Source organism: Neolamprologus brichardi, chromosome 17 (assembly GCF_056152115.1).
Source record: "Neolamprologus brichardi isolate AB-2024 chromosome 17, ASM5615211v1, whole genome shotgun sequence".
Classification (NCBI taxonomy): domain Eukaryota; kingdom Metazoa; phylum Chordata; class Actinopteri; order Cichliformes; family Cichlidae; genus Neolamprologus; species Neolamprologus brichardi.
In genome coordinates this window covers 30,098,232-30,111,814 of record NC_142120.1, presented here as the reverse complement: position 1 = coordinate 30,111,814, position 13,583 = coordinate 30,098,232, and the positions used below count along the sequence as shown (strand labels likewise).

At 41.5% G+C, this 13,583-nt stretch overlaps 1 protein-coding gene across 1 annotated transcript in view; it reads right to left on the bottom strand.

The window, feature by feature from the left end:
* Positions 1-1,181: 1,181 nt before the first annotated feature.
* Positions 1,182-13,583, bottom strand: part of fndc7b (fibronectin type III domain containing 7b) — a 36,261-nt gene continuing 23,859 nt past the window's right edge. The window contains exons 36-59 of the mRNA XM_087830411.1: positions 13,059-13,316; positions 12,584-12,844; positions 11,732-11,992; positions 11,378-11,635; positions 10,852-11,109; positions 10,511-10,771; positions 10,199-10,248; positions 9,698-9,908; positions 9,121-9,381; positions 8,684-8,944; positions 8,298-8,558; positions 7,608-7,868; positions 7,119-7,379; positions 6,753-7,010; positions 6,317-6,580; positions 5,914-6,174; positions 4,699-4,959; positions 4,216-4,476; positions 3,861-4,118; positions 3,410-3,670; positions 2,995-3,282; positions 2,318-2,554; positions 2,113-2,160; positions 1,182-2,020 (exon numbers count right to left, since the gene is read on the bottom strand). Coding sequence (XP_087686537.1) covers positions 1,728-2,020; positions 2,113-2,160; positions 2,318-2,554; positions 2,995-3,282; positions 3,410-3,670; positions 3,861-4,118; positions 4,216-4,476; positions 4,699-4,959; positions 5,914-6,174; positions 6,317-6,580; positions 6,753-7,010; positions 7,119-7,379; positions 7,608-7,868; positions 8,298-8,558; positions 8,684-8,944; positions 9,121-9,381; positions 9,698-9,908; positions 10,199-10,248; positions 10,511-10,771; positions 10,852-11,109; positions 11,378-11,635; positions 11,732-11,992; positions 12,584-12,844; positions 13,059-13,316 — 5,813 coding nt within the window. The 3' untranslated portion in view covers positions 1,182-1,727. The remainder of the gene's footprint in view (positions 2,021-2,112; positions 2,161-2,317; positions 2,555-2,994; positions 3,283-3,409; positions 3,671-3,860; positions 4,119-4,215; positions 4,477-4,698; positions 4,960-5,913; positions 6,175-6,316; positions 6,581-6,752; positions 7,011-7,118; positions 7,380-7,607; positions 7,869-8,297; positions 8,559-8,683; positions 8,945-9,120; positions 9,382-9,697; positions 9,909-10,198; positions 10,249-10,510; positions 10,772-10,851; positions 11,110-11,377; positions 11,636-11,731; positions 11,993-12,583; positions 12,845-13,058; positions 13,317-13,583) is intronic.

Here is a 13,583-nt window from a genome sequence, read left to right as displayed (position 1 = left end):
TACATTTTAAAAGTAACCTTCCCAACACTGAACATATACCAATATTATGTGATTATTCCTGTGTGAAAATGGATTGTGCTAAGGACAATGGACTGCTGCATGGGCTGTACTGCAGAGGGTGCTTTTCTCTTACTGACTTGAGGTCTTGTGGACTTGCAAAATCCAAACAGGAAGACCATTTTATTTCTATCTTTCTCTTAAAACACTGCTTGCAGCATCACTCACTGCAGCCACAAAAAACCCTAAACATATATAGTGAATGCAACTTTCCCACAGAGACAAGAACTCGTAATACAGTGTTTGAATACTTTCAGGTAACATACTGTTGTTCATATGATAAAACTTGACTGTCCTTAATTATCAGTTAGTTCTGATCCGTCAGGATCACCTCAGACAACTGAGGCGTCACACAGTCCCAGTTTTACACTGAAATCATTTATTTAAACAGAAACTGTTTTATCATAGCATTCAGAACATATAATTTTGAAAGTTTTGAAACCCAAAAATAGACTTGTGAGGTTTATTATGTGCTCATTGTGCTGTGGGGCTTTACATAATACACAGTGGTTTGTCCCTCTGGCCCAGTTTATCCAAATGACCAAAGCTTCATATATACCAGATGCTGCCAGGCTTCAGTTGCATCATTTCCTTTCACAGTATATCACTGCGCTCTACCACATTTGGGAAATACGGAACAGCTGTGAGGCACATGAACAGGAATCATACATTGTCTTGATTTCCTTCCAGCACACTAGTAAGTTATGATAATAGTTGTGTTTGATGTTTAACGCACAAATGATAAAGCATGAACAAAATATAGATAATACTAGTGGTGCTGAGGTGGGCGGGACTGGTGCTGGCGGGGGGCCCAAATCAAATTCTACTTAAGGTCAAAATGACCCTCCTGTCTGTTCTAAGTGTTAAAGCTATCCATGTATCTGCCTGTCAGTGCATAAATCCCAGTGAATGCCTCTGATTTTGAGTATGAGAAAATACACATTACTTCTGTAATTTGGATTAGCATATTTTGAATAAATAGTGACATAATGTAATGTCTTCTGTTGTTTATCTGAAGTTGTCCTGCACAGGCCCAGATGATGCTTTATTGTCCTGATATGTAAAGCTTCAGAGTAAAAAGATGGTGTGCTTTCCAAGTTGGAAAAAATGAAACTTTGTTTTGTGTGTTTTCAACCTTTTTTTTATTCTTTAATTTCTGGGATTGTTCAAAAGCATCTGTCAGCGTGTTTACAATCTGAGAAGTCACATAGTACATCAAAAAGATCAGATACTGCATGACTTTACAAATATAGCTTTATAAATTACCATTTTATTTGTTTACACTACATTTTTCATCAATCATGCAGAGAATCGAATAATCTACCCCAAAAATATAAGCATGTTTCTGATAAATACTGTATAATTTCAGCAGAGCTACATTTATGCAAATATACAAACTACTCCCACATAAAATTCTGAAGCATTTAAATCTATAAGTGGTTGTTAGGTTTGATCATCATCTCTTTGTGACATTTAAGAAACATAATTTTATCATGACTTTGTATGCGTGATTACTTCCTTTTCACAATTATCTTCCTAAAGTATGTGTACAATCAAACCAGCATGAGTTGTGTTATGGATGCTACAAAGTGGCATATGATAGTATTTCTCTTTAGTCCAGTGTCTATTTAAGTGAATTTGTGTGTATGCATGCATGTGTGTGTGTGTCACTAAGAGCCCACTAGAGCATCAGTGTTTCTGCACTTGGATTGGGAGTAGCTGCTTTGGTTGATGGCATTTTTGGCTGCCACCCTGACGCAGTAGGTGGTCTGGGGTTTGAGATCAGTCTCTGTGTAAGAGTCACCTTCCACTCTTCGAACTCTCGCCGGCTTGCTGGCTTTTCCATCTATCTGCTCCTCCTCAATCATAAGTGTGTACTCGGTGGCACCCGTCACTGTCGTCCAACTCACATGCAAAGAAACTCCACTTACTGTTAATGTCAGCACCTCTGGGATTTCAAGATCTAACAGAGACAGAGGGAAGTGAGTGACAGCTGATTGATTACATGAGCAACACTATCTTGATGCTGTTTTACACCAATACAAACACACTAACCCTCATAGAACTGAACAAGGTCTCTTCTTCTGCGAGTTGTCACTGGACCTGAGGAAGATGCGGAAAGCACTCGTAAGAAAATGTCTCAAAGAGGATTGTGTTAAATAGCAATATATATAAAAAGAACCAACCACATTTAATTTTTAGTGGCATTATACAAAGTTATAAAGAATGACATAAAACACAAAGGAGTGTAGAAAGTGACCTGTAATGTTTTGGCTGGGATTGCTCTCCCCTACAGCATTGCTAGCTGTCACTATAGTTGCATTAGGATCGAAGTCGGTCAGCTGGCAGGAAAGTTCGGTGGTGTTGCATAGTTTTACACGGGTTCCTCTCGATACGTTGTAGACCGTGTAACTGGTAGCAAACACTGAAGCATTCCAGAACAGGACAGCAGACTGCCTGTTGCCAGCGTACATCACACTCTGTGGAGCACACGGGGCTGGGAAGGAAACAGTGAAAATGCTGTTAACCGAAGGAAAGGGTAATGCTATAGTTAAAATTTTATCTATACTGTAATGTCAGGCTTTTGTTATTATTGCATTTGATGTATAAATCGCTATAACTGGAAGCTGACATTATGGTATAAGTTTAGTTTAATTCAAAATAAATCAGTTAAATTTAATTTATATAGCGCCAAGTCACAAATAATTGCCTCAAAGTGCATTATATTGTAAAGACCTTACAATAACACAGAAAACCCCCAACAATCAAACAATACCCCTATGAACATGCACTTTGGCAACAGTGGGAAGGAAAAACTCCCTTTTAATAGGAAGAGACCTCCAGCGGAACTGCAGCCATCTGCTGTGAACACATAAACATCCATGCAAAAACACATCCTGTTCCATTTAAAGTCTACAAATGAGAACAGAAAGTTACCTGTTAGTGCAGTAATGGGACTCGATGGCTTGCCGATACCAGCTGAGTTCTTGGCACGCACTGTGATGTTAAAAGCAGTGCTACAAGGCACTGGAAATTCAAAGTATGGCCTGGGTAGCCAATAAGAAGAGACAGTCATCAAGGCTTGTGGGTTGTTTTCAATCTGACCACTGATTTCCGCCAAATACTCAACATCAGGACATGTAACTTTGCTCCATGATATCATGGCCCAGTATAGCCTGTCTATCCTCTGCATACGGACATTCACACGAGAAGGAGGGCACGGGACTGAAGAAGAAGGAAGAAGCATTTTATCAATAACGCTGTAAATTGACCATAAATGTAGGAGTAGAAAGACATTTAAAAAATTCTTTTTTTCCCCAAACTTGTGGTTAAATATAAATGTTTGAATTACCTGCTCCGGCCTGCAGAGGTGAGCTGAACGAGCTGTTGCAGATGCTGTTAGAGGCTGTCACAGAGAAATTGTAAACGCCACCGCACTCCAGCCCTTTGAAGGTGCAGGAGGGATTGCTGCTGTTACAGGACAGGGCGACTCCATTCGTGGATTGTGCAAAGCTAAAATACTCCACAGCACCCGTGCTTTTGTTCCACGACATGGCAGCCGAGTTGGTCTGACAGTCAATATCCACTGCGATATCAGAGGGCGCACAGGGCACTGATAGGAAGGAGAGAGAGAGGATTCCTGTTAGGGGAACGTAGCATGCAGCCCAATTTCTAAATGCAGTTTTTTAGAAATGTTGAATCTAAAAAACAGGATACCCTTTTCAGTAACACAAACTAATCAAAAGACTTGAAGAAGTAAAGCTCAATAAGATGACAGAAAACAACTGATCAGTTATTTGTACCTGTTTTAAAGGATGAACTGATGGGATAGCTGGTACAGTTCTCCCCTCTGGCAGTGATGCTTAAATTGTACAGCTGACCACAGTGAAGATCAACCAAAGAGCAGTTGTTCACTGAGGTGTTGCAGGTTGCCACGTGTCCATCTCGAGTTGTGGCTATCAGCTGGTATGATGTGGGCACCAGAGAGTCCGCCCATCTCACTTTGGCCCCAGCGTCTTTGCACGATGGCACCACTGTTACATTGGCTGGGACGCAAGGTGCTAAAGAAGACAGAGTTATCTGATTCAAATCTCTGTGGGTGTTTGTACTGAAACTCTACTGTAGTTTAGCAGACAAATCTGGGAAGCTGAAGAATACCTGTTTGGATCTTCTTTGGAGGGCTTCTGAGGCTGCTGCACTTATCAGAGGAAGTTGCTACTATGACGCTGTAGTGCATGCCGCAGTGAACATTCTGGAGTACACATGAAGTGGAGGTACTGTTACAGGTAACAACAGAGTTGTCATCACCTTCAGCTGTGACCACATAGACTGGCGTCCCTGCAGTCACCTTCCATTCAACTAGGATGGTGTCACTGTTGCATTGGCTCATTGCACTGACGGATGTTAGAGTGCAAGGACCTACAGAAAAGAATTTAAACCATAATAATAATTAGAAAAAGGAAAAATCCTTTCCAATGTCTAATCTGTCACAAAGGATAAAACAGCTGAAAAGATATAGATGGCAGGCCTCACCCAGAGATGTCAGTGGTCAAAATACTTTGTAGAAACCTCACAAAAACACACAAAACACCACACACTTAACAAAGAGGGATCCAGAGTGCAGAGATTCCTGCTAAATACCTGTCTCAAGCTCAAAGGTGGCATTGTCAATACTGCTGCAGTGCTTGTTGATAGCCTTGAGCTTAAAGGTGTAAAGTGTCCCACAGTTCAAATCCTGGACTTTACAGGGAGATGAGGTGGTAGTGCAGCTGGAGTTGTGACCATTGGCTGCTCGGGCCAGCACAGAGTAACTGGTTGCTCCCATCGAGTCGTCCCACGTCACCCAGGCACTGTTTGATATGCAGTCCAGACTACCCTTAATGTTCCTGGGTATGCATGGAGCTATTAAAGGTGAAAGGCAACATAATGAGCGAGTTGCTCCAGAGGAGATCCACATTTAATTCAACATAAAAGAAAAAAAGATGGAAAGCATATCTATTTCTTTACTGCCAGTAGCACCGGTTAACATCCTGTGAAAAATCTGTGGCTTAAGCCGAAGATCAGGCAAAACATTAATGCGCATGGTAAATGTAATATATATATATTTAATCATCTACAGATGTTCACTGGCACCATAAACTTCAAAATCTTATGTTCGCATTAGAAATTAGCATTTGCTTTGCTTGGAGTTGGGCATATGTGTCTCTGCCTATGCTACATTATTTCTTATCCCCACCAATAAAATATGTCAAACATGTAGATAAACATATACATTTTTATCAGTCTCGTCTGATTTTTGCTTTGCTTCTTGAAAAAGTCCACCCCCACTAACTAAACCCCAGAAAACCCCACTAACGAAATAAAAATGAAATGCAAAGGATTTAGAGAGTCAGAGATGAACTTACAAAATAATTATCGAAAAATTCTTACACACATGTTGTCAACACCACAATTGGCTAAGAAAAAAGGTTGCGCCGGGACTCCTCCCACTTCCCACATCTGGAAACTCTCTCTATAACACCATCTCTAAAGAAATGTTACATACATGGTTTGCTGGCTTTTGCACCTGATGGTGCAGCTGTTGTCATAATTCAGATCTTAAGCCTTGATTTTAAAGATGAAATAAACTAACAAATATTTATTACCAGATTTATATTTGCAGATGTTTTGCTTTTCAGATTAATACACCGTCTCATATTTGGGATCTTATTTATGGATGTGCAGACCTAAACTTGAACATTGATTATACCCTTTAGGAAGGGATTCCATTAAACTCTTTATAGCCACAAAGACATGAAGAAAGTGTATCACGTCTCCAGCACATCAGTACATTTTGTATTTATAAGAAAAGTTTACCTGAAGAAGACTCCACCACAGCGCTCGGTTTGCTCTGGCAACCATCTCTTATAGACAGCACAGTGATGTTGTAGCTCTGTCCACAGGGTAGATTATTTAGAGTGCAGCTATTTCCAGTAGAGTTACAGTAGAGTCTCGCCCCAGTGTTGCTCACTGCAGCCACGTGGAAGTACTGGGCATCAGGGTTGGGGGACCAGGACACAACCATGGAACCTGCTCCGCATTGTGCACCAACAACCACATTCTGTGGTGGACAAGGCGCTGAGGGTGGCAGAGACACAAGTTGTTTGAGTATTTTTAAACTACTCAGATAAATTATTAAGCCTGCCATCTGTATGTAGATTGTATAAAGTCACAAGCTGTTACACTGAGTTCATATCTGAGCCTCCGCTGCTTTTGATACCTGTTCGTACGTAAGCTTTGTTGCCCTCCAAACTGGAACAGGAATCATCCTGGCTGAACACGCTAACACTGTAGGTCTGCCCACACTGCAGCTCACTCAGATCACAGAAGGTCATAGTGTTGTTACACTCAGCCCTGTAACGGCCATCTGCTGTAACACCCACTGCAGTATATAGGAGAGCTCCGCTGGCCCCCTCCCATGTCACTGCAGCAGAGTTTGAGTGGCATCGTAGAGAAGCTTTCACGCTGGTTGGCTTACACGGCACTGTGAAAGAAAAAGAGGAACTAAAGCATTGCTGAGGTATGATATGAGCAGTAAGACAACTGACATGTCAACAACATACAATCATTTTTTTTCATCATTACTATCATTGGCTAAGCTTTAAAGACATCTTAAAACACAGATGACACACACACACACAGTAGTTCCCACCTACCTGACTGCAGGCTGAGGTGGGCTTGGCTGTTATCACAGCGTCCATCCTGAGCTGTAACTGTCAGGTTGTAGAGCTGGCCACAGTGCATGTTGGGTAGCTCGCAACTGCTTTCAGTTGTGTCGCACTCTGACTTGTGACCATCAGGTCCAAAAGCCTGGACCAAGTAGATGGACACACCCTCCTCTTCTTCCCATGATACCACTCCTGTGTCATTCCTGCACTCCATCTCAGCTCTTACTTTCTGAGGCACACATGGCACTAAAGACAAATGTGAATACAGAAGAATATTAATTGCACTCTCTTATACTATATATTCATGATTTTTTTTAAAAATCCATCATATTTTGATAAATGAAATCTTCTAACCTGTGTCGATCTCCACAGCAGAGCTTTCATTGCTGTTACATGTGTCATCTGAAGCAGTAACAGTGATCGAGTAGTTGAGGCCGCACAGCACGTCACCGAGCAGGCAGGTTGAGTCGTTGCTGTTGCAAACTGAAGCGTAGCCACCGTGGCCTTGGGCAACTACCGTGTAGGATAATGCTTCTTTACTTGGCTCCCAAGACACTGCCACAGCCCCAGACTCACAAACAACCCTGGCCTCCACTAGCTGTGGTATGCAGGGCACTGCAAAAACACAGGGAAAGAACGATTAGTACAGATGCAATGATCACATACAGACCTTTTCAATGATAATAACTAGTAGTAGCAACATCTGTGTGTAAATATTAGATTGTTCAGTAGTATATTTAAACAATCGCAAAAAATATTATGTATTTTTATTTTCCTATTTAAGAAAATTTTGGACTTAGCATGTCGTAACTGGCTGTCAGACGTGAACATTCCCTATTGTACCTGCTTGCATCTGCTGTGTGTCACTCATTGACACATTGCACACATCATTAACAGCAATCACGCTGATGTTGTAGGTGAAGCCACATAAGAGGTCTGCGAGGATGCAGGACTGTGACATTGTCTCGCAACTCGTTTCATCTTCTTGCACGCCGACGGCTTGGACAATGTAGTAGTCCGCCCCTCTGCTGGCCTGCCATTCCACCACAGCTGTGTTAGTAGAGCAATCCAGTACATGCACAACATCCTCGGGAGGACAAGGCACTGGTGGTTGAAGGACAAAGTGAAATAGCTCAATGAGGAGGTAGTAAGTGTAATGATAGTGGCTAGCTGCAACCCTAGCTCCATTTCTAGGTGCTTACACTTCTGACTCAGATAACATAACAGCTCCTTAAGCTTCATCAAGGCTTTCATACCTAAAAACTTAATAATTTTATAATGGAAAACTTAATAACATCTTCAGGTCCCTAGAAAATGACATGTAGTTTGCACTAGTAAGCGACCCAACTAAACTCCCGCAATACTGAGTTTTGCATTTGTTTATGCCCCCCTAGAAGTTGAAATATGGCAAAAAAATATGTTTTCCGCCAGTGTGAAATTACTGTGAAACTACCAAATAAGTGTTATACTACAGCAAATCATTGCCTCACAATTTTAACTTATTTTTATTGCATATAGATTTTTTTTTTTTACCTGATTCCACCTGGAGTGTGGAGCTAGGAGGGCTTCTGCACTCATAATTTGAGGCCACAGTGATCACGTCATAGATCTGACCACACTGTAAGCCTGGCAGCTCACAGTTGGTGATGTTGGAGCTGCAGGTGGAAACGTGGCCACTGGATGACTGTGCTGTTGCATTGTAATACAAGGCACCCTCAGCGTAGGCCCAGTCCAAGAGGGCCGAGTTGGTGAAGCAGTCCAGAATCACTGTGCCAATTTTGGGTGTGCAGGGAACTGACAAAAGAAGGGAGTAACACTTTGAGTACATGCACATGTTAAGAGCAATAAATCTATGACACATTGACATCATGAACATCACACAGTCCAAAGGAGATTCATTTAAAATCTCACTGTTTTACCTGAATGGAAAGTTATAGCTGGGCTGGGCAGACTTGAGCAGGTTCCACCCTCTGCCACCACCTGGACAGAATAGTCATGTCCGCACGTCAGATTGGTCAAAGTGCACCTTAGGCCTGCAGTCTGGCAGATGGACATGGACCCCAGTGTGCTCTGTGCTGTCACTTTGTAAGAAAGAGCCCCATTGCTAGCACTCCAGGACACAACAGCCTGATTTTTGGAGCAAACCATCTCCACTTCCACATTAGTCGGAACACAAGGAACTAGATAAAAGTGTGAAGAATAGGAAATTGAAACTCATTTAAGTATACATTTTAAATGAACACAGAACTACATTTAAAAAAGACTTAAATTAGATCTGTCTTTGAATTATTTACACACTTTCTATTTTCAGAGTAAAAATAACAACAGCGTAGCAAAAATACTGATTTGTCCTCACCTGATCGCAGTGGGTCACCTTTACTGGGATCAGAGTTACACTTCCTGTTTGAGGCCACCACAGTCACTGCGTAGTTCTGTCCACAGAGGACATTGGGCATGGCACATTGCTCACTGTCAGACCAGCAGCTCGAAGACTGTCCATCTTCCGTCCTAACATTGGCAATGTAGTACTCTGCACCAGCCGAGCCAGTCCACGACACCACAGCAATGTTGGAGATGCAGTTCATGAAGCTGGAGATACCGGTGGGTGAACAGGGCTCTTTGGGAAGAAAGGAGAAAAGACTGGATTATAAAAAAAGGGTCTCAAGTATGGTGCACAGTTCCATTTTAACAGCACATATTTCAATGACTCCAGGTCTGCCTGTAAAAATCACGTTTAACGGCAATAAAAATTGTTTTACCACTCGTTGTCAATTACAGTTCCTTAGTATATGTAAGAAATTATGCATTTTACAACATAAAATCCTTTATGTACAATTGTTTTTACAGTTATCGTGCATTTTTGCAGAGAAATATAATATATGCATTGCCCTTTTACTGAAAACAAATGTTTCCAAGTATAAACCAGATTTTACCTGATGTAAGATTTAAAGGTGGGCTGGGGCGGCTTGTGCACACTGAATCTGCCGCCTGAACAGACAGGAAGTATTCCTGACCACAGTGGAACTCAGAAATGTAAGTCCAGGTATCATTGGTACTGAGCTGCACTTTGTGGCCAATGTTGTTCTCTGCAGTCACGATGTAAAACTCTGCAGTTTCACTGGCACTCCAGGCCAGTGATCCCACCTTAGAAAATATTACAGTACAATTCAATCATACAATTCAATCCTCATCAGAAATCAAGAGAGCATTATTACTTTGAATGTCCTTCAAGAAGGTTCGACACTTTTCCTGAAGACTACTTAATAAAATCACACGAAGGTTTGCTTAAGAGAGTTCAAGCTATATAAGCAATGAACCAGGGAGTAAGATCTATTAGTTTACATTTTTACCCAGGTGAACTGGGTATGTCTTTAATTTACTGAGCAGAAACCTTTTTAAAGAGTTAAAAGAAAATCCAGATAAATAATATTCACCTTTGTAGTGCAATTAAAAGATGATGTCAGATTCTGAGGTATGCATGGTGCTAAAAAGAGAAGACATAAGTTTAGACATTTATTAGTGTTGATTAATTTGATTATTATTTCTTTATTTAATTGTATTGATTTGTCTAGAGTGACAAAATGAAAGTGCTAGGAAATGGTATAAAATGTCAGCAATTTAAAACTAAGATATTCAGCTCTGTACTGCTACTGTTCTGCATGCAGTGCGTTCATTTTCATGTGCTCTAAAAAAATCCCCATTAAAACAATTCCAGAAATATTACTGCTGTTTAAAAGCTTGTTTACCCATCCGAATTGAAGTGCTGTTGCTCGGCATGCTGGTGCATACGTAGTTCATGGCAACGACATAAACTGTGTATGTTTCACCACAGTGTAGATCATTCCAGGTGCAGATGGTGGTGTTTGTGGTGCACGTGTGGACGTGGCGATCCTGTCCTGTTGCAATGGCCATGTAGGACTCTGCGCCATCGCTCGCGGCCCAGCTGACTGAGCCCAGGCTCTTCTCACAGCGTGTAAAGCTCTGTACATGTGCCGGGACGCAGGGGGCTGCCGGGAAGGTTAACGGTTTAATCATCACGCATTATGCATGTTATCGTGTGTGAAAAAAATCTAAATGAGACACATACTTGTCATGTATTTTTCAGGCCGGCTTGTAGGACTGTCACACCAGTCATCTTGAGCTTTTACAGTGAATGTGAACAGCTGTCCACAGGGCAGGTTGGTCTCTATCATTGTGTTATTAGTTTGTAAAGACGTGCTGTATCCCAGGTTTCCGTCTGCTGTCACAATATATTTCGATGCTCCTTTAGCCTTAAACCAGTACAGCAGCACCGTCTCATTGTTACATGACCCATGGACCCTCAAACCATCTGGCTTACAGGGTTCTGACAAAAGAAGAGTCACATTGGTATTCTGAGGGATGTTGCTGTCAGTCTAGCAACTGTTAAATTTAGGGAAATTAATAGTAATTAATTGATTAATAGAGTAAATCTAAACAGTCTTTGTGGATGAAAATTCCCTACCTATCTTTATGTACAGAATAATTAAGGTTAGGCCACTTAATAGGAAATAAAGCATGTTATTAATTCAATCAGGCAGTAATTAAAGTACAAATCACTCATTCAGTCAATCAGTACTAACGAGTTACTGTACCTGTCTGAATCTCGACAGTGCTACTGATTTCACTGTAGCACCTGTTGCTGTATGCAATGACAGAGAGTTTATAGGTGTCCCCACAGGTCAAGTTAGAGAACTGACAGGTGGAATTGGTGGAGTTGCACTTCAGTGTTGTTCCCATGTTGGTGGCAGTAGCCATGTAGAGCTCCACTCCCGCGCTTTCCTCCCAATACATGTTGGCTGTACTTGTCCCACACTGTAGATCCACTCCCACACGTGACGGCTTACAGGGGCCTAGGCCGTAATTCAAAGAGTGAAAATAGTTTTAATGATTTTATTTTAGACTGTAGAAAAAATTTAAGATTGTGATTGAGACGCGGCTCAACTCACGTGTGCTAAAGGAGATATTAGTGCTTTTCTCAGTCCGGCAGTGGTTGCTGATGGTTACGAGAGTGACGTTGTACACCTGTCCACACTCCAGCTCTGTCAGATTACACTGATGTTCAGTACTCTCACAGGAAGCGCGGGAACCATCTGCTGAAACAGCAGTCACCATGTAGGAGTTTGCTCCACTGACTGGACTCCAGGAGACTGTGGCTGTGTCATTGTAGCAGTCCAGGTTAGCTGTGCACTTTCCAACTGCGCATGGAGCTATTGGCAAAAAAACAACAACATCGACATCGACTTTAAAGCTGCAATGATCTCCATGAATGCACGGCTCCAAATCATATTTATTATTCAAGTTTCCACTTCAGAAAATAGATGTTATACAATTCGGCAGACGAGTACACATTCACTGAGAAGCACAGGTTCTCTGCATGGGCATGTAGTTGATGTAGCTCAAAATACCAGATTTTTATGCCCTTTTTAAAAAATAAAATATGTCCCTGATTTTTTAAAACAGCAAGCAAGACGCTGTTTGTTGCCTAGGCTGCCTGCTATGATGGTGTTATAAAAGTAAACACTTAAATGAGGTTCATAGAAGCAAAAGAAAACTTTTTAAGGGGGTTGGCTCTCTTCAGACCAAGAGATGGCACGTGATATTTTCTGTTTATTACATGTGTCTTACTTTTAGTTCATTTCTTCTATCATTTTAGCTTTTTTTCCAATCAAGTTCTCGCAGTTTACATTATTTTCATTAAAACACATCTTAAAACCGTTCAGCTATAAGTGAAAACTGCAGTTATAAAGTTTGGGAAAGACTCAGCATACAATGTCAATATAATTAGGCTGGTAGGGTACCTGAATACAGCAGGACAGTGTTGGACCTGATGCTATTGAGTTTCTCCCCAATAGCAATGACATCAGTGTGGTAGATGACTCCGCAGTGAAGTCCTTCCACGCTGCAGGAAGTGGCATTAGTATGGCAGGACAGCGAGTGTCCGTCACGGCCAGCGAAGCTAGCCTCGTAACCCACTGCACCAAAACTTGTCTCCCAGGAGACCATCCCCTGGTTATCCTGACAGTTAACGTTTGTCTGCACGTTATTGGGCGGGCACGGCTCTGAGAGACACAACATGCAGAATGATTTAGTGTGGATGTTGATATATATTCTGTCCAATTGGTGAAGCTAAAGGCTGCCCAAAGTGACTTAATAAACTATCAGCAGGGTTCTGCAAATTTAAAGAGCCCATCAGTAGTCATGGAGGAAAACATGAAGATATTTTGATACAAAAATAAATCAGGGAACAAAATATTGTTTAGCACGTGTTCTCACCTGTCACAATTAAAACAGTAGAGGCAGACACATTTTGGCACACAAAGTTGTTTGCTGTGACAACGATGCTGTACTTTTGGCCACAGTACATGTTGTACAATGCACAGTAAGTGTCATTGGTAACACAGGAGGTGGTGGTGAGTCCCTGGTCTGTTTGCCCCGTGACTGTGTAGTAATTAGCACCATTGCTCATGTCCCACTGCACCTGGCCGATTGTCACGCTGTACTGGGTGGTGATTTGGATTGGGATGCAAGGCTCTAAAAGAGAGGATGGAGGAAAACTGAGACAAAAATGTAGCTTTGTGTGTTCGAACTGCAGCTTCAAATTAAATGCAAGAAGGTAGCGTAGATTTGGTCCACTGTAGTAAAGTTATGTAATGTAAGTAATGTTAGAAAAAAGCAGAAACTTGATTGTTTCAAGTATTTTAGTGCATTTAGGGTCATTTTGGTTAATTGTGTTTTATCACTTTTACTGACACTTTGGTTGGTTTTAAGTGGGAAAGGTCAACATAATTATACAATTTC